Source organism: Sorex araneus, chromosome 6 (assembly GCF_027595985.1).
Source record: "Sorex araneus isolate mSorAra2 chromosome 6, mSorAra2.pri, whole genome shotgun sequence".
NCBI classification, from domain to species: domain Eukaryota; kingdom Metazoa; phylum Chordata; class Mammalia; order Eulipotyphla; family Soricidae; genus Sorex; species Sorex araneus.
Window position 1 is genome coordinate 31,654,668 of NC_073307.1, and position 24,043 is coordinate 31,678,710.

The 24,043-nt window shown below is 39.3% G+C and overlaps 1 protein-coding gene across 1 annotated transcript in view; it reads left to right on the forward strand.

The window, feature by feature from the left end:
* The window catches only part of FBN2 (fibrillin 2), a 276,352-nt gene that overhangs the window by 228,657 nt on the left and 23,652 nt on the right, over positions 1-24,043 (forward strand). The window contains exons 41-55 of the mRNA XM_004609828.2: positions 411-563; positions 5,130-5,198; positions 6,035-6,160; positions 6,338-6,463; positions 6,916-7,041; positions 8,912-9,028; positions 10,508-10,636; positions 11,041-11,160; positions 13,926-14,051; positions 15,139-15,291; positions 15,983-16,048; positions 16,569-16,694; positions 17,430-17,549; positions 18,636-18,758; positions 19,859-19,990. Coding sequence (XP_004609885.2) covers positions 411-563; positions 5,130-5,198; positions 6,035-6,160; positions 6,338-6,463; positions 6,916-7,041; positions 8,912-9,028; positions 10,508-10,636; positions 11,041-11,160; positions 13,926-14,051; positions 15,139-15,291; positions 15,983-16,048; positions 16,569-16,694; positions 17,430-17,549; positions 18,636-18,758; positions 19,859-19,990 — 1,812 coding nt within the window. The remainder of the gene's footprint in view (positions 1-410; positions 564-5,129; positions 5,199-6,034; positions 6,161-6,337; positions 6,464-6,915; positions 7,042-8,911; positions 9,029-10,507; positions 10,637-11,040; positions 11,161-13,925; positions 14,052-15,138; positions 15,292-15,982; positions 16,049-16,568; positions 16,695-17,429; positions 17,550-18,635; positions 18,759-19,858; positions 19,991-24,043) is intronic.

Here is a 24,043-nt window from a genome sequence, read left to right on the forward strand (position 1 = left end):
TGTTGCCTTTTTAAATGGATTTTTTTAAAAAAAACCATGAGTCCAAAGTAAACAATTCCATCCAATATTAATATTATATTCTTGCAGTCTTTTCATTTTTTTAAAATGAGCGTTACACATAAGAACATATTTAATCTGAGTCATATTTTTTAAGTAAATGCCTTTAAGTAGAGCAGCAGGTATTAACTTTTGGGGATTAACTTAGTGAAAAATAGAAAGTCCCTTGTTTGAAAACTGGGGAGATGTTAATCTAGGATGTGATTTGTATTCACTATAAATAGTAATTTCTAAGACACTGTCAAATGACTGAGAAATCTGGCTGAGTTGGGTCCATGGTAACTGGGGTACCGAGCTGCTGAGAGACATTTACTGGCAGGACTGTCTGGCTGATGTGCTTCTCCTATATGTAGACATGAGGAAGAGCTTCTGCTACAGAAGCTATAATGGAACCACTTGTGAGAACGAGCTGCCTTTTAATGTGACAAAGAGGATGTGCTGCTGCACGTACAATGTTGGCAAAGCCTGGAACAAACCATGTGAGCCATGCCCAACCCCAGGAACAGGTAAGCACACAGCGCATCTTTGTTCTTCCTCAGAAGGCCATATCTGCAACAGCCACCTGGGATGGTGCAGCATAGGCAAACAGACACGACCCCAGGGCCACTCGCTCACTAAATGCCCAGCAGCATCCTCTGACACCCGTTTCCCAGGTGGCTTGTCTTGTGATTCAAGGACTAATTTATGAAATATCTGTTGAATTGTATCCTGTAATCCAACTGGATCCTTAGCGTTCGAATCCTGAGAATAAACCCCAATACTAAAGAGTTAATGATTATAGCACTGGTCTGTTTTAATTAACTATCTGAAAACATCCTAATTAATTGTGTGTTTATTCAGCAAAAGAAAACAAAAGTTATCGAGCAATTGCTCTGTATTGTACTAGATTAGATCTGGAAGATGTGATTTTTATATTTAAAGAAGTGTGCTAATGTAAGAATTATCAATTCAAGTATTCTTTCTTGATTCAGTTGTTTAAAATATACCCAGAAAGTTATGAGTAAAATTTACATAAAAGCATCCTTTTCTCATATGCTTCCTTTCCTTAATATGTCAAAAATATTTAGGAAGAAAACTAAACTCGTCTTTACTTAATAAATTTTTTTTCATAAACTATGTTCTCTAGCAAGAAAAGTTAAATGATAATATACCAACAAAATATAGTTGTCTAAAAGTGGTTCCCCATTTTGTTCCTTTTTAATCTGAGAAAGTAATCACTTGGTTTTTTTTAAATAAAATTCTTTTTATTTTACACACAATGATTTACAATACTGTTTATGATAGGGTGTCATGCATATAAAATTTTAGCACCACATCCTCCACCAGTGTCCACTTCCCTCTACCATTGTCTGAGAGTCATCCCATCCTACCCCTTGCACCCCCACCACCCACTCTCACTATGGTAATCTCATTTCTGTAGGCCAGTTCTCCAGCTCTGTTGCTTTTAGACATTTTTTTTATTTCCTTACTATGTTTCCTTATACCTTCATATAAGAGAGGTCATTCTGTGTCTATTCATTTTCTAACTTATTCACTCAACAGGCCCATCTGCATAGCAGCAAATAGCATCATGTTTTCTTCTCTGTGGCCAAGTAGCGTTCCATTATGCATATACACCAGGGTTTCTTTATCTAATCCTCTGTTCCTGGACACTTGAGTTGTTTCCAGATTTTGGTTACTCTGAATAGTTCCACAATGAATATAGGAGTGCAAGTGTCTTTTCGAATAGAGTTTTGGGCCCTTTGGAGTAAGAAGATGAATTGCTGGGTCATGTAAAAGATCAATTCTTAGTTTTTCGAAATATGTCAATAATTTTTTCCAAAAATTTTGTTTTCCCAAAAGATTGGCCCAATCAACATTTCCACCAGCTGTAGATGAGGTCCCTTTTTCCAAACATCCCTGCCAAGATTATTTATTTTTGTTCTCTGTGATGTGTGTCAGTCTCACTGATAGGAGGTGTGATACCTATTGTTGTTTAAATTTTCTATTTCCCTGATGAGGCATACAGAGCAAATATTTTATTGGCTGTCTGTATATTGACAGTCTTCACTCTTAATAACTGCAGATGATAACAGTTGAACCAAAGGACAAATAAGAAACAGTGATTGCATATTAGTTTTCTTATATTATAGCAGGCCCTTTAATTTTGCCATTTTGCTTATTATTGTGTTAGAACATTGATAAAGAGGAAAAGTATGTTCCTGTCTGGGACCATTATCTCCGTGGAATTTGCCCCTTTTCCTTTTGTCTTTGTGGGTTTTCTCCCACATCCCAAAGTTAATCATGTTAAGTTGATAGGCATGTCTAAATTGTTCCAGTCTCAGTGAGTGTGGATGTGGGTCTTAGTACCCCTGGAAATGGAATCGTGTTCTGAGCAAGGTTGGCTCCACCTTGTACCATGAGCTACCAGGACAGATTCTGGCCACCCTCAGTCCTGAACTGAAATCAACAGTTTGAAAAATAAATTTAAGTTAAAACTAAAAATTCATCAAATTTCAATTTTCAATTAAAAGTAAATTATTGCTTAATTTTAGTAGTGTTTGGGTCATTTTGAAAATATCTGATATTTTTGTGAGCAGAATTATGCCATAGTAACTTAGCTCTTGTTTGTATAAGTAGTTTATGGTTTATGTCACTTTACTTAAATTTGGATGTCCCAAGAAGCTTCATTAATCAGTGAAGCTAAGCTAAGAACTAACTTCAGGACCATGTATGCATTTAAATGTTTTATTTAATGTGATGATGAAATACAGTTCAGAAGAGGTGTGATGAAAATTGCCCTGTGGCCCTTTATTAATGACAGATTCATTGAAGAAACAAATTTTCTTATTCCTCACTTGCACAGCTTTATTTCATTTTATCAAACATAGAAACATTTCAATCATTCATTCTCTAAAAGCTCCTTTAGTTAGAGGTTTAAGAGAATTAAATGGGAATTAAATGACATTCTCTTTGTGAAAGTGAAGGGTTTGGGTTTGAAAAGTAGATCTCTGTTTAAAATGAACTGCCACTTCATTATCTTATCTTAAGTCGATTGTTCATTTAATTTATCTGATTCATCAAATTCAAACTAATTTAACAAATGAAAAATAAATTATGGTGGTAATTAATTCAGATGGCTTTAGTGAGCATTAAATGAGATAGTGTATACAAATTACAGTTCACATATTGCTAGACTACTGGGAAACCATTAAGTAAGCAAATATTACGTGCCTCTTTCTATATTCCGTATCCTTGGTATATGCTGGTAGATGAATAAGATACTAAGTCCCAAATACTGTCCTCATCAACTTGACTCACTTCTGTTTCTGTTGAGCTGAAACAATCTGTTTCATTGGATATAGAACTTTCTAAATTTTCTTGGTGAAAATGTTCTAAGTTTGGTGAATTTCATATAGAATTCTTAAAGTCTCTTTTATTTCCATGATGCTTCTTTTTTTTTTCTTTCTGGGTCATACCCGGCGATGCACAGGGGTCACTTTTGGCTCTGCACACAGGAATTATCCCCGGTGTTGCTCAGGGGACCATATGGGATGTCGAACCCGGGTTTGCCGCATGCAAGGCAAACGCCCTACCTGCTATGCTATCACTCCAGCCCTGATGCTTCATTTTTGATACCTCATATTCATCTTCCAATGAAGATGTTTTAAAAACAAAAGTCATGTCCTGATCATTACTCATTGTTAAACTACTTTGTTATTATAAAATTAGTTTTGCATGTTTATACCTTTGTGCAATTCATGATCAACTTTGGAATCTTTAATCTGATGTTTTAATCTACAAAAAAATTAGACTGTTTTTAAAGCTGTGCATATCAAAAAACAATGAAAGAATTTAAACACTTAACTAGCACACCAGTGAGACTGGCACACAGCATAGAGAACAAAAACAAAGAGTGTTCACAGGAATGTGGGGCAAAGAAACTCTCATTTACTGCTGGTAGGAATGTTGACTGAGCCGCTGGATCCAGTTTAGACACTTCTTTAAAAACTAGGAATTGAGCTTCCATATGATCCAGAAATTTTGCTTCTTGGCATCTACCCCAAGGACCCAAAAACTAAACAGAAAAAATATTTCACCCCTATATTCATTGGAGCACTATTCACAAAAGCTAAAATCAGGAAACAATACAAGTATCTAAGAAAAGATGATTGGATAAAAAAACTATGGTGTATATATTCACAGTGGAATACTACTTAACTGAAAGAAAAAAACAGACTCATATCATTTGCTGCTACATAGATGGATCTGGAGGTCCTCTGAGTGAAATTAGTCAGGAGAAGGACAGACATAGAATGCTCTCTCATATATGGGATATAAAGAAACAAAGGAGAATAGCAAATGCCCAAAGAGAGCAGAAACTAAGAACTGGTCTTCAGTAGAAAGCTTTCCACGGGCCTGGGAGAAACACTGGAACAATGGTGAGGACAAAACGGACACTCTGGTGAAGTGTATAGTCCTAGACTATACCCTATGCATGAAATGATACTGTTAACAGTCTTGTAAACCAAGGTGCTAAAATAAAAACAAAATTAAAGCTGCTATAAAATTAGTTTTCCATGTTTATACCTTTGTGAATTCTTAAACTACTTTTGAATCTCTTAAAAAATTTTACTTCAGAATTTTTGAAAAAATAAAATAAATGCCAGCCAGAGTGAAAGTACAACAGGTAGGTCACTTGTATCACACATGCCAAACCTGGATTCAGTCCTTGGCACTCTATATGACCTCAAGAGCCTGTCCACAAGTGATCCCCAAACACAAAGCCAGGAGCGAGTCTTGACCCACAGACCAAAATATAAATAAACAAATGAAGCCACTTAAGTAGATACTTTGAATCTTGTATTATGAGACTTCGAAGTGTCAATGGGGATGATGATAATATTAAAAATGTATATCTAGATCCACTCCCGGCAAAGCTGGTATTGTTGTTGAATAAATATAATAGAAACTTGAATGTCTGGTTGTAAATTAATAAGACATCTGTTCATGTGAGTGGAACATTATTAAATGTTATTTTGAAGATGTTTAAAAATTTTACTAATGTGATTGTTTATGTTTATATCTTAAAGCTGACTTTAAAACCATATGTGGAAATATTCCTGGATTCACCTTTGACATTCACACAGGGAAAGCTGTTGGTGAGTTTTTTAATACACTTATAAAACATTTCATAAATTCTATTCAATGTTTTTTAAAGTATAAGGTACTGTAAAATATAATAATCTGATCCCAATCTCTGTAGTTGGACAAGAATGAAATACAGTCCTTGGAGACTCTGGGGTGTTATAATAGTATTATTTCTTCAATATAGTCTGATGGTAGGTTCTGTAGGTGACTTACTTAAATATTTCATGCACATCAAGTTTAAATTTTTGGTCAAATTTCCTGGTCCGTGAGTAATTTTACATGAATAATCAATTCATGTTTTTTTAATCTTTAATTGTGATTTCACATGTGCATATTTGTTCTTGATGTAGTTCTGACTGTCGTTTCTCTATTGAGTGACATGTATTTATAGAATTATAAGTTATATAAAATTCCTCCTCCCATATGAGCTTTCTGCTCATTCTACATTCCTTCCTTAATAAGCACTATAATTTTGCTATCAACACATGTATAACAAGGCACATAAAACTAAACTAATGCACATTCTTTATGAGATAAATAGCAATAGTTAGGGTAGCCTAACTTGAATCAAGAAACACTTGATTTTATAGGAAGTTCATTTATTATAGTGACACAAAAATCACTCATTATATTTGATCAGCAATTTAAGCTTTTTCTGCCCTTGTTTTAAGAAAATCCATTTTATGGTTTATGTTTTCATAAACTTCAATGTCATTCATACTATATAGAACTGATTTTTTGACAAATATGTTTCCTCATTCCAGTGTATACATAGCATTATTCAGTGGTTTATGGTAAATACATTAAGCAGAGCCACATACATTTGACCAAATCTGTTTATTTTCAGACATTGATGAATGTAAAGAGATCCCAGGCATATGTGCAAATGGTGTGTGCATAAACCAGATTGGTAGTTTTCGCTGTGAATGTCCTACAGGATTCAGTTACAATGACCTTCTCCTGGTCTGTGAAGGTAATATGATACATATATGCCCTTTATCCAGAACCATTTGATAGACGTGCTTGATTTTTAGACACTTCTCTAATTATTCCCTTTTCTTTCAATGAGATTAGGAGTGATCACCCAATTGGCTAAGTGTAATACTAACACAGCAAGAACAGCTTTAAAATGGGATTGTTGCTTTTTCAGATATTGATGAGTGCAGCAACGGTGATAATCTTTGCCAGCGCAATGCAGATTGCATCAATAGTCCTGGTAGCTACCGCTGTGAATGTGCTGCGGGTTTCAAACTTTCACCCAACGGAGCCTGTGTAGGTAAGATACAGATTCAGTCTTTGGGACAGTGATATTTAGATTTCAGACACAAAGAAATTGTCTGTATTTACCTATCAAAATACATTTCAAAACTTATTTCAAAAGAAGATTTTCTAAAAAAACCTTTCATATTGAAACTGTTTCACCATATCATTTAGATCATTTTTCTTGGGAAAAGAGATCTCATCAATGGTCTTTCCTGGGATTGAACCTAAAATAAAATAGTACGCTCCAGATAAAATCACCCATATAAAAATTGCATTGATTTTTTTTTTAAACAGAAGTTTGCAAACTTTAAAGCCTTCCTTATTTTGATTCAGTTGTTGCTATGGTTCATTTTCAGCCTGTCTGTCATTATTCATAGCAGGTTATAGAAACATGCCTATGAAAAAATGAAGGAATCTTAATAAAAATCAGATTATGTGGAACGCACGTTTTCTTTTTTGTTTCAGATCGCAATGAATGTTTAGAAATTCCTAATGTTTGCAGTCACGGCCTTTGTGTCGATTTGCAAGGAAGTTACCAGTGCATCTGCCACAACGGCTTCAAGGCTTCTCAGGACCAGACCATGTGCATGGGTGAGAAGGGGCACCTGAGACTCAGGGGGAGGGCTCGGAAGCTCTAGGCTGATTACAGTTCTGTCTCTTGCCACACGTTTCTAACATGTCTTTGTCAGAAAATTCTTACCAAAGTTAGCTATGTTAAACTTTTCAAGGTTTTCTTCCATGTTAAAGTGCCAAGCAGTGGCAATCTTTAGTATGTTCTTTGACCCTCCACCTTACACCCCCTGTCAATTTTCATGTGCCAGACATACACTCTGGGACAGTCAGGCTTATGTGGGATTGAGTACCCCTTTATCTGCTCTGTTCCCACTAGGGAAAGTGTTTCTCAATTGCAAGAGTACTAAGAAAGCCAATATTGGAATGAACACACATGTATGTGCCCATACATGTATGTGCATACACATACATCAGCACGCATGCATGCACAGAACACACACACACACACACACACACACTTTCCCCACAAGTTGTTTAATATATGAAATTTTTCTGCTTTTTGTTTTATCTAATAAAAACTATTTTCAGAAGCAAATAGAGAAAGGCTCTTCAGAATTTCTCTGTAGCTAAAATAGAAGTAATAATAGTGCTCATTAATTACTTGTCTTGGTGAGCTGGTTATTAATAAGATTTTAGAAGCAGAGTGAGACTGGACATATTGAAATGGAGCATAAATCTGTCAAACTGATACCCACATCTAGCACTCATACATTTGCGCTCTCTCTCTCTCTCTCTCTCTATCTCTCTCTCTCTCTCTCTCTCTCTCTCTCTCTCTCTCTCTCTCTCTCCAATAAGGAATGGATATCCGGGGGGTTGGAGCAATAGCACAGTGGTAGAGTATTTTCCTTGCATGCGGCCAACCCTGGTTCAATTCCCAACATCCCATATGGTCCCCCAGGCACTGCCAGGAGTAATTCCTGAGTGCATGAGCCAGGAGTAACCCCTGCGCATCGGTGGGTGTGACCTCCAAAAAAAATGAATATTAGTGCTTTGCACTTGAAGGAGAAAAGTTCCATTTAAACAGTCACTATGTCCTCAGTTTTGGAAAAGCTTGAATTTTGCACATACACTTTTACTGTTCAAAATATTACCCATAAGAACAGTCAAGTCTCATTTCAGGACTACAGAACTAATTTTCTTCCTAGCACCTCACAGTGAGGAGCATCTGGCTGTACCTTTCCCCCACTGCCCATAAGCCTGCCCTGTGGCCTTTCCAGTGGAGACTGGAAAAAATGTCCAGGGGATGTTAGTGCAAAGAACACAGAGAATCTGACCCTGTGTTAGCAACGCTTGCTTATACTTGCTTCTTTTATTCGCTCCTAAAGATGTGAGATTTATTATTCAGATTCACATGGAAGGAAACCTGTCCTCAATTATAACCATTTGACTATGATTCCTCAGTAATATTTCTCTTAACCTGTTTCCTTCCTAAGGAACAATGTATAACAGAAAAGAATGAGCAGCCTGGAACTCATACTGTACAGATTACCCTCTCGCCTATGAGGGGTCACACCTCTAAATATTTCTTTTTTCATCTATTCATAAAATGTTCATAGTAACATTGAGGACACATAGACTTTTCCATCTGTATTTCCCTAAATCACAAAAATTAGGGACTTAAGTTTATCTTTGTTTCACTGTAGTAGTAGGTTATATATATATCAAGGCAGGGGAGATTTATAACGCTTAAGGGAACAAATTGTTTTAGTGCTTTAAAAGATTGTTTGCTTTACAGTTGACAAGCAAGCCTTGAGTAAACCCTGAGTACATCCAAGTGTGGCCCCAAAACAGAACAACACCAAAAAGTCTTTTTTTAAAAGATAATATTAACTAGGTTAAATTTTTCTAATTAAAAAATGAATTTTTTTATGTCACTGTTTCTTTGTAGATGTTGATGAGTGTGAGAGGCATCCTTGTGGAAACGGAACCTGCAAAAATACTGTTGGCTCCTACAACTGTCTCTGCTACCCCGGGTTTGAACTCACTCATAACAATGACTGCCTGGGTAAGCATTTCAGTCAGTCCCGTACTGCTGCTCTTCTGTAACCACACATCATACTGAATAAAAATAAAACCCCAAAATTGGTATTTGTATTATTAAAATTGCAAATTTGCAGCAAGAGATAGGAGTTAATATTAGCAAAGTTTCAGCTCACCAGAACTACAATATTGGCCAAAAGAATCATAAGACAGTCAGCTGCATTGAATTCCATTGGTCAGTCTGTCTGGCAGAAAGGCCAATCAGGAAAAGAGTAAATGCAGTAGGACTGCCTTATGAATGGGGTGTACTTTTACCCCAAAGATGGTATTAAAGATAGTTCTCATCATAGTTTCAGTGTTATTGCATATTATTTCTTATTATCCCCTTTCAGTTTATTCAGATAATGGCATTTTCCAAATTATAAACATGTTGTGTCTTGAAAGTTCATTTTCAGTCAGTTTTTAGAGCCAGCAATTTCTTTTCCCACAGAAACAGGACAGAATGTCTATAGATTTCCAAACAACTTCCTTAATTTCTGATTACAGTAAATTTCAGTGTAAAATAATACTGCCTCCTGTGCATGGCATAGGATTTTAGCTTTTGTCCCTAATAATTATTCAAATTAGAATTGGTTTGGAATATAGGGGAGGTTCTTGTAGTTGGCAAAGGAGATGGTAAAAGAGAAATGACAACTTTGACATTAGTGAGTCTAGTTTTTAAATGACTTTTCCTGGAGTTTTTAATTTTTACCTATGGCAATAATTCAGACTTTCTACCATATCTTCACAGTTCAGGTCCACCAAATTAAACCCAACACGTGTCTCTTTATTTTGAAAATTCTATAATTAGGAAACATTTTAGTACTCACTTGGACTGTTTTATTCAGTTGCTACCTTTTTGTCTGTAGTTTCACAAAATCCTCAGTACAGCCAAAAATAGCTAAAGCTGTGGTCACGGGTCTGATCATAGTGCAATCTTCAAACAATTCAGAAAATTACTCAAATGCAACCAACCCTGAGATTCCCTGAACTTCTTACACTTAGAGATTTTTCTTTTTACAAATTCTCCTTTCTGCCAGCAACATACCAGCAATTCTAGAGTATTTTTGAGTAATTGCTTTTTTGTATATTTGGTATGCTTGCTTTGATACTGTGAGCTTATCTCCAGGAAAAGTCATCTATAAACTAGACAATCACATGAAATCTTTATATTCTCTTGCCTCAGGGAAGAGAAATTCTCTTTCAACTGGAAAGAATGGAAAGCTTCACATTAATCCCTGAGCTTTAATCTGCTTGTAAATGTATGAGGTTTATCAATAGAGTAAATGTATCCTTATGATAAAATAACATAGTAATGCATGTGATCTTATAGTCCTGTGGTCCTCATGACTAGAGCCATTGTAATGTTCTGGTAAGTGTACCAATAATGTTGGAAAGTTACAACTTGTGACACAATATTCATGCAAGAACTTTTTCTGAAAAGTGACCTCCTGTTTGCTTACAGACATAGATGAGTGCAGCTCCTTTTTTGGTCAGGTTTGCAGAAATGGGCGGTGTTTCAATGAAATTGGCTCCTTCAAGTGTTTATGTAATGAAGGTTATGAACTTACTCCAGATGGCAAAAACTGTATAGGTGAGTATGTGAACAGTGAAGTCTTTTTGTTTTCTTTTGTAAAATAAAATGTGAATCCCACCCTTACTGATGAATCTGGGGAGTCATCCACATTTCATTTCACTTATCTGATTCCATCACCAAAGTAAGATATGCAAAATATTGGATAAGATGGAAGTCAACAATTGGGCATGACTCATAAGAGTGGGCACAGAGTTTGAGGCTCTGTCTCAATAAAAATGGAAACAAAGAAAAGTAGAAAATTTTCAAAATGTCCAAAAAGCATGTCTGGGCATATTTATTTGTGGTGCCTGCTCAGATCAAAGAGCCTGAGTTAAGTTCATATGATACCACTTGGCAGAGAAATGACATTGCTGTAACAGTTATCTTCTATTTAAATCACATTTCCTTGTTTCTCATTTAAGATACCAATGAGTGTGTTGCCCTTCCTGGCTCTTGTTCTCCTGGTACCTGTCAGAATTTGGAGGGGTCCTTCAGATGCATCTGTCCTCCAGGGTATGAAGTAAAAAGTGAAAACTGCATTGGTAAGCAAAAACTATTTATTCTATGGGCCATGAGGTATTCAGTGTAATAAGATATAGTACAGACAGTGTGGAAAACATCCTAATTCCAAATGACAAGTATGCTAATCCAGGGTCTGAATCCTAGAGCCCCTACCTTTGTTTTATTGACCCGTCAGAACTGATGAGAAGGGAATAAAACACTGAGGGATGTAAGGTTTTTCACGAACAGTAATAGTGCACTAGTCAGAGAATTTTCAGTGGACTTTAATGGTTTTTCCAAATGTCAACAAACTTTCTACTGAATTTAAGAAGTGTCTACAAAAAAATTGTGATCTTTGGCAACCAATTTTAAAACAGCTATTAGAGGTTTCTCGAGTCCTCGAAATGTGAAGCAGGAAGTATCGACAATGCTGTTGAGACTTCCCCGCACCCCCCATGGGAAGGCCACGTGTCAAAACAGAAAATACTAATCCATTTGTCAAAGCAGAAATTTTCTGTGGAAACTCTTGAAGTACACAGGAGCACTGTGGCCACATCAAAAGGCGTTCCCCTGGCCACCTGGTGGACATGGAGGCTGACCATAGGATTGCTTTCTCTTACTTTTATACAAATTATTTTTTTATTGTCTTGTTGAAATTCAGAAGAACCCATATTGTATTGTGGCTATTTCAATGAAAGGACAGCTTAAAGGGGATATTTTGCGATGTGTTGCACAATAGGGAAAAATTCTATTAACCTCAGCAAGATTCCTCCTGAAGAGATGGTTCTCATCTGTTCACAGTCAAAGGAGTAAGAGACACAGAGCTGACGGAAACTGATACTTCATCAAATTCAGTTTCTCAGACCATGTTATCCTCTATTATGTATATCTCTAGTCATTCCAGTTTGAGGTTTTTTTCCCCTTTTTTTTCTGCCATTGTAAAATGCTTGGGTGGTTTTAATACTTAAATAATAATACTAAACCCATGTGAGAGGGTTCTGGAATCACCGAGATCCTTTCAATCTCTTGCTTTCTTCATTCTTTACAGTCTTAGTTATCCGGGTGAGCCAGAGCCATCCCTTTATATAATAATAGCGTTGTGTCTTTCACTGGGAAAGTAAGAAAATGCACATGATTCTCTGTGTCCAATTTGGCTATCTATCCTCTTAGTAAAAACAAACATTGGTTTGTTTGAATTTTATTAAGTTCCAGAAATTCTTCCTTTGTTCATTGTTAACAACCCCACTGTTCTGTATCTCTTGGGGAATTTGTGAATTTGGGGGTGGGGGCAGCACACAAGAAATTTGTTTTCGAATAACTTCCTCACTGTAGGACTATTTCCTCCAAACCAGAATTTCTTCTACCCATCTTTCCCAGATGAGATTCTGGCAAACATGATTGTACACACACACACACACACACACACACACACACACACACACACACTCACACACATCCCTGTGTACGGTGCACTGCTGAAGTCCAGAGATGCAGTCCGTGCCTGCCAGTTGATGGCCCAGGGAAGAGACTGACTTTACAAGGAAACCTGTTTGTGAAGCTCCATGACAGCCCAGTGAGACCGACGCTGAGGTGTGTTCAGGATGTGGGAGCTCAGGAGGGAGCTGTGGCTAATGGGAATGGTGGGGAAGAGATGGAGCATCGGGGAAACCTGTCACAAAGGGTTAGTGACATTAGCATGTCCAGGAGTTCAGGAGTCAAAGAGCCAGCGATAAGAGATAGCTGAGAATACAGTGTTGAGTGTGGTAAGAGGCACGGAATGACCTGCTCAAAGGCTAGCTTTGTCCTGCAGTCAGTGTGGGGACACTGCAGGGATGTTTCTTTGAAAGATGTGACATGACTCATGCCGTTCTCTTGCAAATATAAATCAGGAATTAGCACATACCAGAAGCTGCCATTTGTGGGAGTGATTCAGACCACACAGTGTGGCGCTGTGGAGCTTGTACTCTGCTGCTCCTGGAACTGTGGCATGTGTATTGAGTAGTTTGTAGATAGCGCGCTGCCAGTGACAAAAGTCCAAATGTCACTGGTAAGAGAGGCTGATTTATTTTGAGAGGCCCATGAGGGCTGGAGTGGGGAGATGCTAAACTCCCACTACAGTCACAGGTATTTGAGTAGACTGCTTTAGAGAGATGCCCTGGTGGCCCTGTGAAGAGAAGGGGATGCAGAAGCCGGTGTGGGGCTGCATGGGAGTGATGTCACATGTGGATGTACTGAGGAGACAGACTGGCAGGCCACTTGCTGTTGCTTCAAAAAGATAAAAGGTGAAGGAGAAATCAAGATGCTGTCACGATCCGAAGAGGGATGGGGCATCAGAGGCAGGGATTGACAGAAGATGGAAGGTGAGGCAGCAATGCCTGTAGGAGGCTAAACTCGCCCTGCCAGATGAGACACGAGCCTCCCACTTGGGATTAAGTACGGGGAGCTGGAGCATTTTCTTGATGGAATTGGATACTATCTTTGACTTCCAGTACAGTAATAGTTTGGTTTTTAATAAACAGTTTTGAAGGGGCCAGAGTGATAGTACAGCAGGTAGTGTGTTTGCCTTGCATATGGATGACCTAGTTCAACATCCCATGTTGTCCCCAAAGAACTACCAGGAGTGATCTCTGAGGAATGCTGGTTGTGGCCCAAAAAATAAATATACAAAGATTCTGAAACTGTATATATAATCTCTGATTACATATTAAATATCCAGTTGTTAATGGACTATTATCATATGGGCAAGTAAATAATGTTCAAATATTTGCCAGCACTTTAACTAAATAAATTATCCTCTGTTCTGCAGATATAAATGAATGTGATGAAGATCCCAATATCTGTCTCTTCGGTTCCTGCACCAATACTCCAGGGGGCTTCCAGTGCATCTGCCCCCCTGGCTTTGTACTGTCTGATAATGGACGGAGATGCTTTGGTGAGCTTTGGGTGGGGTTCTGTTCAAAATGCACTCCCAGAAACTTCAAAGCTAAGACAAAGCATCACGCTAGTGTTTGTCACTCTATAAAGCATGTGCCTGTGGTGAAATCATTACCTGGAAGTTTAAAATGTAGGTCTACAAGAGTATATGCACAGAACAAGGTGTTGTGAATTACCATTCCTAATTTTTTAATGCTATATATGGAACAAAAGTCACTTTGTTAAATCATTTTTCATTTCATTTTTTACATCAGTATTTTCATGTAGTGGTGTTTGAGTAACATTTTTTTTCTTTTTGGGTCACACCCAGCAATGCTCAGGGGTTACTCCTGGCTCTGCACTCAGGAATTATTCCTGGTGGTGCTTGGGTGACCATATGGGATTCTGGGGATTGAACTCGGGGCGGCCGTGTGCAAGGCAGACGCCCTACCCGCTATACTATCGCTCCAGTCCTGGAGTAACTTTATTATGGTTTAATTTATTGGAAATTATCTAGGTTGTCTTTGTTTGGGAAAATAGGAGCCATGTGAATATGGAGCCGATTTCTAAAACTATCTAGTCAGGGGGCAGAAAAGATAGTACAGCGAGTAGGGCACTTCCCTGTCACACGGCTGACCTAAGTCAATCCCTGGCACCCCAGGTGGTGCCCTGAGCCCTTCCAGTGTAGCACAGAAACAAAATTAATTAAGAAAACTACCAAGGTATCTGATAAAAAATATTTTAAGCATTTAAAATAATTTTATAGATTTGTCACATTGACTTCTCTATATATAAAGTTGGCAAACGAAAAGACCAATTGACAGTTTCAGACTCATTTTGGGGGAAGGAAAGGTGGGCAGGGACATGGAAAATCTCCTGTCAGTTCTGGGGGTGAAGCCTGGGCCTCCAGCCTTCAAAACGTGTGCTCCAGCCCTTTGGGACACCTCCCTAGCCCTCCAGACCTGTCTTTCAACTATCATATAATCTACATTTTATTTTTTTTGACCTGGGGAAAAATATTTGATAAGAAACAGACTTCTATACAAATGATAGCATCTTTTGAAATGACCAGTAAGCAGCTCTAAAACTTTCGCTCTCTTGCTTAGATACACGCCAGAGCTTCTGCTTCACAAACTTTGAAAATGGCAAGTGTTCGGTGCCCAAAGCTTTCAACACCACAAAAGCAAAGTGCTGCTGCAGTAAGATGCCAGGAGAGGGTTGGGGGGACCCCTGTGAGCTGTGCCCCAAAGATGATGAAGGTAAGCGTCGTGACAGAACACACCACTTTGTGCGGATTTGGGAGAGGCAAACAATAGTCTGACTGTGTAATTTATGAATATTTTTGAGGGTGGAATTATTCCCTCACATAGTAGTTTTGATGGTTTGGTGAGCACCCTAGTCCAAGAGGCTCTTTTCAAGTAGGTAGAATTATCCTATATGTTATTCCCGCCCAATGTTAGTATTACTAACTTTCAGAGGAGTGAAGGTGAGAGGTACAGTACAGGAGATGCCAGACGGTGATGAAAATTATATTCAAAATTGTTGGAGGATCCCCAAGTGGATTTTGTATCACATGTAACAGCTCTCAGAATCTACTCTACAGTTCTGGGAAGCTGAGTCAGTACAGTAGCCATTTATAGAGAGTGACCAAGAGTCTCACAGGTCTTGTTAATGCTGTAGAATTGTAGGTTGTTCCCAGAAAGCTCAGAATTGGCATGGTCTTCAGGTCATAAAGGGGACTTCTGGGTACGAGGGGGCCATTCTTAACTGCCCACCATTGAAGACAAAGAAATAGGCCTCAGGAAGTGTTTTCTAGAAGGACCTAGAAAAGTTAGGCGCCCTGATAAATGTGATAGGTGTAGTAATTGAAGACTGTTGTTCTTAAGTTCTCTGTATCTAAGACTCTTCGATCACAAGGAATTTGTAATGTTTTGTTGGGTTCTTTTGCAGTTGCATTCCAAGATTTGTGTCCATATGGCCACGGGACTGTTCCTAGTCTTCATGATACACGTGAAGGTGAGGGTTGATGTATTCTGTCTAAATTTTTTATCCATTATCTAAATCCATCATCTTACATTTATTTTATAAGTCATGCTACTTTGTATAATATATAGTAAATTGCTTTTAGTTTACATAATCAGTATTACATCCTGGAGTGATAGCACAGCAGGTAGGGCATTTACCTTGCACGCTGCCGACCCGGGTTCAATTCTTCCATCCCTCTCAGAGAGCCCAGCAAGCTACCAAGAGTATCTTGCCTGCATGGTAGAGCCTGGCAAGCTACCCGTGGCGTATTCGATATGCCAAAAGCAGTAACAAGTCTCATAATGGAGACATTACTGGTGCCTGCTTGAGCAAATCGATGAGCAACGGGATGACAGTGAGAGTGATAATCAATATTACATCTATCATACAACTGCTATGATATATGATATTTTAGATTTCTCTGGAAAAAACTTGTCTAAGAGCTTTTGGTCTGTGTTTTATTGATACATTTTTACATTTGAGGAAATTTGTGGGCAATTCTGCATTTCAGATGTCAATGAATGTCTAGAGAGCCCAGGCATTTGTTCAAATGGTCAGTGTATCAACACAGATGGGTCATTTCGCTGTGAATGTCCAATGGGCTACAACCTTGATTACACTGGAGTACGCTGTGTGGGTGAGTACTGACTCCATATTCCATGAGTTTAAAGTTTGTTCTGTTTCTTATACTTAATTAAAGCTTTTTCCAGCATCCTCATGGGTGGTGGGATTTACAGAACTAGAATCAGTAGTTTTGGACGTTCTTTTGTCTTCAGTCCTTCACTTTCCAGTAGAACTGAATTATGTGTAAATGGATTTGTCCCCACCTCTGTATACCTTAAACCAAGTATACAGCCAAGTACAGAAATGTGCAGGGAGCAAAACCACTAACTAAGAAGATCTATTTTACTTAATGACTTTCCGTGCCTGCTCTTTTAGCCAAAGACTATTTCCCTTAGTGTAGTTGTGATTTTGGGGGGCAAGAATAGCAGTAGAAGTCTTGGGGTCAGAATATTGTATAACTTGACCCCTCAGGGTTCTCTACACTGTATAAAGCCTGCTAGCTCTGCCAAGGCCAAGGCTCTGTGAATCCTGCACAGTTGATAGAAATATGTGAGAGCCACGTGTGTACTCATGGATGTGCTCCTTTAAACTAATACTTCTTCAGGACCGAAGAGATAATACAGACCTTGCATGCAGCTGATCTCAGTTCAGTCCCTGATATCGTATGGTCCCAACTACCAGAACTGCCAGGAGTGATCCCTTAACACAGGGTCAGGAATAAGCCATGAGTGCCTCCTGTGTGGGCCAAAAACCACAAATAATAATAATATATCTCCAAACTTGATAACTTTTTCTTATTCTTTGTCAGATACTGATGAATGTTCAATTGGCAACCCATGTGGAAATGGTACATGCACCAATGTTATTGGGAGTTTTGAATGTAACTGCAATGAAGGCTTTGAGCCAGGGCCTATGATGAACTGTGAAGGCAAGTGATGCATTTCTTAAGTGTTATTTCCTCTTGCTATAGAAAGGTTTTATTTTGTTTTTTATTTTTGTTGGTGTCTCATTCTTGATTCTATTGTTCTAAATGTCTGCTTATAATCAGGTTCATTCAAAATATGCTTTTAAGATTTTTTTAAAAAAATTTAAACTGTATCACCATGAGATACACAATTACAAAATTTATCATGATTGGGTTTCAGTAACACAATGTTCCAATACCTGATCTTTCACCAGTGTACCTTTCTCATCACCAGTGTCCCCAAATTTACCTCCCTGCACATGCCCCCCCACTCCCACTGCCTGCCTCTATGGTAGGCAGTTTTCTCTCTCTCTCTCTCTCTCTCTCTCTCTCTCTCTCTCTCTCTCTCTCTCTCTCTCTCTCTCTCTCTGTATTTTGGGCATTATGGTTGTATAGAGAAGGGACCCTATGACAATAAAAATGGGAAATGATCACTCTGAACAAGAACTGAGTGCTGAAAGTAGGTAAAGGTTATCATATACATGATAATCTTTCAGTACCTGTATTGTAAATATTTTTTATTTCCCTCAGTGACCATAATTACAATATCAGATTTATGACAAAATTTATAAATAATATATAGTGTTTCTTCATCTCTGGCCTATCTTTTGGGGTTGGGGTTGTTCCTTTTATTCTTTAGAAGCACTAGTTGCACCTACGCATCCTCTCCCCTATTCCTCTGTATAGAAACTCAGAAAAGAAATTTGTATTGGATTTAGCTGCCCTATGGATAATCAGGATTGTGACAAAACAGGGTAAATTCAGGGGAGAAAAAAAAACTGAGTGACTTACTTCTTGTTGTTTATTTGTGGGGTTACAGCTAATTACTAAAGACAACTTTAGGTCGCTGGTTTTATACTTTTCCCCAAAGCTTATTATTATTATATTCTAGAAGATAAAATTTTTCAGTGCCTCCATACTGTATCATGATAGTGGAGAGCTACTCAGCCTGTTGCTTTCTATCTGAGTGCCATGTAAATGAATTGGTGTTTATCCAGACAAATAACTAGAACTCCAGTCTGAGCACACGTCCGCCTTTTTGTTTGTCAGATATCAATGAGTGTGCCCAGAATCCCCTGCTGTGTGCATTCCGCTGCATGAACACCTTTGGCTCCTATGAATGTACGTGTCCCATTGGCTATGCTCTCCGGGAAGACCAGAAGATGTGCAAAGGTAAGGCCACAGGAAAGGAAGATTTAATAGTTTTTAGCCGTATTTCAGCACTTTACAGAAATGTGACTGACAACATTTTTGCTGGCGTATTTCCATACTGAGATAACTACATGCTTTGTGGTTCCGCCAATTGAGTCAAAGATAAACTGGGTGGAGTTGCTTAGGCGCTTATGCGTGCAAAGACTATTCTTTCCTAAACTTTCATGTACTAGGAACCATCATCATCATCATCATCATCATCATCATCATCATCATCCTGTTGATTGTTGAATTTCTCGAGTGGTCTCAGTAACATCTCCATTGGTCCTAGCCCTGAAATTTTAGAAGCCTCTCTTTACTCATGCTTTCCAACGATGCCGCATTGGAGGCTATTTCAGGGTCAGGGGAATGAGACCCAGCATTGTTACTGGTTTTGGCATATGAATACACCATGGGGAGTTTGTTAGGTTCTCTCATGTGGGGAGGAAACTCTCTGTAGCTTGCCAGGTTCTCCCAGAGGGAGAAGTAGGCTATAAGATGTCACGCAGCCACGAAGCGGCCGTGCGCTTCCAGGAGCTTGGTTTTAAGTCCCTGGATGTTGGCCATTGGTGGGATTACATGGCGGCAGGGGCAGTCCTTGGGTGTGACCGCCTAGCTACTGGAAAATGGGAAATATGGATGGAAGAGGCCCCCGTCCCGATCCAAGCAGGCTTGGAGGTCTCAGCCCTGGGTCCCACACACCTGGGTTCCTCTGCCAGTTCTTCTTGCGTGAAGCTCGTCGGAACATGTGGAGAGGGGCCTTGAGCATGGCTAGGCTCCAGAGGTAGCCACAGGAGCTCTGAAGGAAGGAAGGGAAGGAAGCTGGAGCCCACCCCCTCCAAGGGGCCCCAAGGAAGACAGCCAGACTCGTGGGCAAGAGACTCTAGGGACAATACAGGAACATTTATAAATCTAGAATCTAGCCAACAGTTTAAGTGGACTGAGCACCTCCTTTCTCTATCACCCAGTAAGTAGACAATTCAAAAGTCAGAGACCAAAGGTTTGACTTGGGAGAACTAATCTGTATCCTGCTCCTGAGCATTTCCTGTTTGTGTTTTTCTCTTACTAAAAATGTGTCACAGATCTGGATGAATGTGCTGAAGGGCTGCATGACTGCGAATCGAGAGGCATGATGTGCAAGAATCTGATTGGCACCTTCATGTGCCTCTGCCCTCCCGGCATGACCAGGAGGCCCGATGGAGAAGGCTGTGTAGGTAAGCCTGCGGGGGTTGGACTCGCTTCTCCAACAGTTCATGCTTCAGAACACAGTGAAGACTCCTCTTCCGTACTGTGTGAACTGCAGGTCACCTAGTTTCCCAGCTCTTTCAAGACTGCTAAAGCTAGATTTCCATCACAGGTTCCATGCCAATATGATAGATTTTAGATAAACTCATGACAGTAATGCCTGTCCCAAGTGCTATATCGCAGTAACACTAGATTTCGACCTTAGAAAGTCCCACGTCATCCGTCAATGGGTACTTTGGTCATTTCTAAGTCTTGGTCTTGGCTGTTATAACTAATGCTGCCAAGAATAGAAGGGTGCAGGTATTGCCTTTCAGACTAATATTTGGTTCTTCAGATAAACCTTTACTAAATGGATTGTTGGAGTGTGTAGTTTTTCTTTTTTTTTTTTAAGGAATCTTTGTATCATTTTTTTTATAGAAGCTGTATCCATTTACATTTCCCACCAGCAATGTTCCAGGGCTCCTTTTTCTCCCAGCCCTCACCAACATGTGCTCTTGCCAGTCTCTTTAGGTGGTGTTTCAAGTGGGGAGTTTGGGGCCATACACAGGAGTGCTTAAAGCTTACTCCTGGCTCTATGCAACCACACCTAGCAGTTCATGGAGTACATATGAAGTGCCAGGAATCTAGCTTTGGACAGCTGAATTCAAGACAAGCACCATAACTCATGTACTATCTCTTCAGCCCTCCTGTCTTTGGTGTAGACCATCCTCAGCTGTGAGGGAATTTCTCACTATGTCACTGTATCACTGTCTTCCCGTTGCTCATCGATTTGCTCGAGCGGGCACCAGTAACATCTCCATTGTGAGCATTGTGAGACTTGTTACTGTTTTTGGTATATAGAGTATGCCACGGTTAATTTGCCAGGCTCTGCCGTGCGGGTGGGATACTCTTTGGTAGCTTGCTGGGCTCTCCGAGAGGGATAGAGGAATCGAACCTGGGTCGGCCTCGTGCAAGGCAAATACCCTACCTGCTGTGCTATTGAGATTATTATTATTATTATTATTATTATTATTATTGAATCACCTTGAAAACAGTTACAAAGCTTTCAGGATTAAGTCTCAGTCATACAATGATCAAACAACCATCCCTTCATCAGTGCACATGTTCCACCACCAAAAACCCCAGTATACCCCCCTTCCCACTCCCCACCCTGCCTATGTGGCAGATGATTTTCACTTTACTCCCTCTTTACTTTGATTACATTCAATTTTCAACATAAAACTCACTATTATTATTTGGAATTTCCCCCCCAACAATCAGACCTGCTGAAAAGGCATCATTAGATCATTTGTTTTCTATTGCTGATAATGAAGAGCATATGATTTTGCACGGCCGCAAAAACGACCACGCGGTTTTGGAATTCTGGTATTTTAGTAATTTAGTCCAGAGGTATTTCTGCCAACAGCCACTGTGTTCTGAGATTGGTTTGTGTGCCTCTGGGATCAAGGCTGTTAGGAGTGGAGGAGCTGTTTGTGGGCGGCCGCTTGGGGTCTTATTTGAGCGGGAAGCAGGGCCGGTTCTGTCCGCCCCCCCCCCCATAGCGAGATTTCCCGTGCATCCCATCACTGCAAGCTCCTACCTCTCTGTCCACTTGGCTCTGAAACGTGGCAGCCACCAAGCTGCCCAAACGGGAAAAGGCCAAGGGACAAAAGCCTTTCCCCTCCTGGGGCTGCACAGGGCCGTAGCTTAGTTCACAGTCCAAGAGTATATCTGCCAGCAGCCGCTATGTTCCCAGATTGGTTTCTGTGCCTCTGGGATCATGGTCGCTCAGGGGCAGAGGAGCCGTTCCTGAGCAGTTTTTTTTGTGTGTGTATATCAGGAAAGGATGCACGCCCACATAAGCGGGCGCACAGTTTGGAGAAATAGTCCCAGTCCCCACATACTAGAGCCATGTTAGTAGAAGCTCAGTGTCACCAGGATTCCATCTGGAGAAGGCAGGGACTCTGCACCATCTCCGTCTGGGGCACCCCGGTGTTATCCTCCTGGTCTGGGGTCCGGAGCATTTTCTGGCATGCAGTGCCTGCCAGCCAGAATTCTTCACTCGCTATTGGGTTTTAATTTGTATTTCTCTTATAATCTGTGGTGCTGAATATTTTTTCATGTGCCCTGAATCACCTTTATGTCTTCTTTAGAAAAACATTTCTTTGCAGAAGCATTTATTCGAATGTGGGCTAGAGAGAGAGAGAACTCAGAGGGCTGAGTGCCTGCTCTGTGTCCACTAGGGACTGCCAGGAGCTACCTTTGGACACTACTAAGTGTGGCCCCAAAAATCAAAACATAAAAATCTGCCCATTTTTCAAATTGGGCTTTTTCTTGGTATATATTACTTACATTTTTGATGCTAACTTCTCAAATGCTTAATATGCAAATATATTTTCCTGATCCATGGAAAATATTTTTTCTCTTTTGATATTAATTTGTTTCTGTTGTGGGGTCTTTTGTTTTGGGATTTTTTATTTTTGCTGTATATAGCTCTTAGGGCTTGACCAGTGAGACGGAGTCTTCCCAGGCAGTTCTCAAGAAACCCAGAGACCCCAGCGATTCTTAGCTGACCAGGACAGTGGTTCATTGTGAGGACCAAGGATGCACTACAAGAGCCTGTGGAGCTGATGCTTACAGGGCCACCCTAACAGTGCTCAGAGGGCCTCCAAAGCCACCCCCAGCAGTGCTCAGGGATCTCCAGGGCTGTGTCAGTGACATTCAGGAGATCATGTGGTGTGGGAGATTGAATCAGGGTCAGTTGCATGCAGGACAAGATCCCTGTACTATCTCTCTGGTCCATACAGCTTATCATTTTGATATGTTTACATTTGTTTGATTTTTCTTTTGTTTCCTTTCCTATTGACTTCAAGTCCCCCAAATCATCTCAGAGGTATGAGCATGAGTATGTTGCTTGTGGCTTTTTTCTGTTTATTTTATGTTTCCAAGACTTAGTCTAAATCTCTAATCCATTTTGGATTAATTTTTTGTATTTTGCTAAATTACAATCTCCTGTCTTTTTTTTTTAACATGTGGTTTTAAGTTTTCCCAGCAGCATTTGTTGAAGTGGTTTTCTTTGTCACTGCAAGAGCTTGGCTCTTTTGTCATAAATTGTATGTGCAGGTTTATTTCTGGGCCGTCAGTTCTACTCCATTAGTCTGTGTGTCTGTTTTTGTTCCATTCTTATACTGCATAAAGTTAGTTTCTAAATTCATGCAGCAACCCGACAGATTGATTGTATTTCTTTTATTTTATTCTGCTAGCCAATTCATTCATTCAGTAAAGTTAAAAATCACATTACATCACACATTTAGTTATGTAGTAGTACTTTCAAAAACACTGTTCTTTCAAGATCTGGAAACCTAGAATATAAACCTAAACTGCTAAATCATCTATATAGAGTAGTGTATGTTCCCTAAAAATCCAAGAAAAATAGAGCAAATGCTAATTAGTATGGAAGAATAGAAGTAGTATGAATAGATGATAAAATTAACTTTTCTTATGTATATGAAATTTAATATGTATATGAAGTTAATAGTTTTCTTATGTATATGAAATTCATTTTCATTTATTTTCTCTAACTTCTTTTTTGTATGAGTATGTGCTTAAATTTCATCTGGATGAAATACTAAAAAATGCAGTTTACTTTTCACACCTGAAAAGATTTATTGTTATTTTTGTAGCTCGCTGAATTTTCTTTTATGCTGCCACAACATTTAAGTTTATGTCTACTGTTCAGAGGATAGAACAGGCATCGTGATCAGACTATAAACCTAAGTGTCTGCTTCTGGCTCTGTCATAACTGAGCTGAATCATTTGAAAAACCCCTTGATCTCAGTTCAGTCATCTGTACAGGAAAAGCCTACATCATTGGGATAGGCAGAGCAGGATATCCACTCTAGTTCTAATACTTCATAGTCCCACAAACCTACTATTTCTAAGAAAAGATTTAGTCAGCAAATTTCACAAAGCTCTTCATAGAAAATGTTATGCTGCATTTTTTTGTTTACTTTTAAGATGATGAACATGTTTTTACCACTAGA